Below are 822 nucleotides of genomic sequence, written 5' to 3'. Positions count from 1 at the left end.
CTTCAACGCCAAGCAACCAATGGACTCTAGCAAAAAACATTGATATTCAAATGAATAAAACCAAAGGAAAAAAGTACCAAATTCAATAAAGAAAGAAAACGGGAAATGAAACTTAAAAAAAATTAAAAATAAAAAAAAAAACCCTGTCAATTTACCTGAACTTGCTTAGCCTTCACGTAAGGTGAGTCCCCAGCAGGGACCTTGTGAATCACGTGAAAAAGATCATCTTTGTTATGAGGATAAGAAGATGCTGCTACTGATGGTAATGGTGATGTTTTACTCTCTGACTCTGACAGTGCCATGTTCGGAGAACTCGAAGAAGAAGAAGAATGCCTTGTTGTCCACGACGGCTGTGGCTGCGGTGGCGTCACAAAGCACCTCGCAGGAGAGCTTCTTTCAAACATCATTCTGAGAAAAAAAAGAAGAAAAACGGGATAATTTTCCCAGCAAGGATTTTCCCGGGAAAAAAGAAAGGTGAATTCTACCGTTAAGATGTGTATGGGCCTTAATGCTATTGGACTGGGCCTCTCTTTTTAAAGGTGAATTCAAACATCAATGATGTATTCTTTAGCCTGATGAGTTGGGAAATATTGTGGACAACCAAAAAAAAAAAAAATTAATGTATTCTTTTTAAAGGAAGTAAAACTGGTCCGAAATAGATTAGGCAATTTAACTTTTTCTTAGTATTTATGCATGTGGAATGCAGTGAAGGAGTTATTTATTAATAAAATTAGGTGAAAAAATAAAACCTAAAAATAGGAAGGATTTTCACCAGAAAAAGAATAAAAAAGGGTTTGTAATAGATTAAATATATTTTTATAT

At 34.7% G+C, this 822-nt stretch overlaps 1 protein-coding gene across 1 annotated transcript in view; it reads right to left on the bottom strand.

Moving 5' to 3' along the window:
- The window catches only part of LOC107638859 (protein POLLENLESS 3), a 3,115-nt gene extending 2,616 nt beyond the window's left edge, over nucleotides 1–499 (bottom strand). The window contains exon 1 of the mRNA XM_016342258.2: nucleotides 156–499. Within this exon, the coding sequence (XP_016197744.2) occupies nucleotides 156–407 (252 nt within the window). The 5' untranslated portion in view covers nucleotides 408–499. The remainder of the gene's footprint in view (nucleotides 1–155) is intronic.

Source organism: Arachis ipaensis, chromosome B04 (genome assembly GCF_000816755.2).
Source record: "Arachis ipaensis cultivar K30076 chromosome B04, Araip1.1, whole genome shotgun sequence".
Classification (NCBI taxonomy): domain Eukaryota; kingdom Viridiplantae; phylum Streptophyta; class Magnoliopsida; order Fabales; family Fabaceae; genus Arachis; species Arachis ipaensis.
Note: the sequence above shows the minus strand (reverse complement) of the source record. Positions and strands in the feature narration are given on the sequence as shown.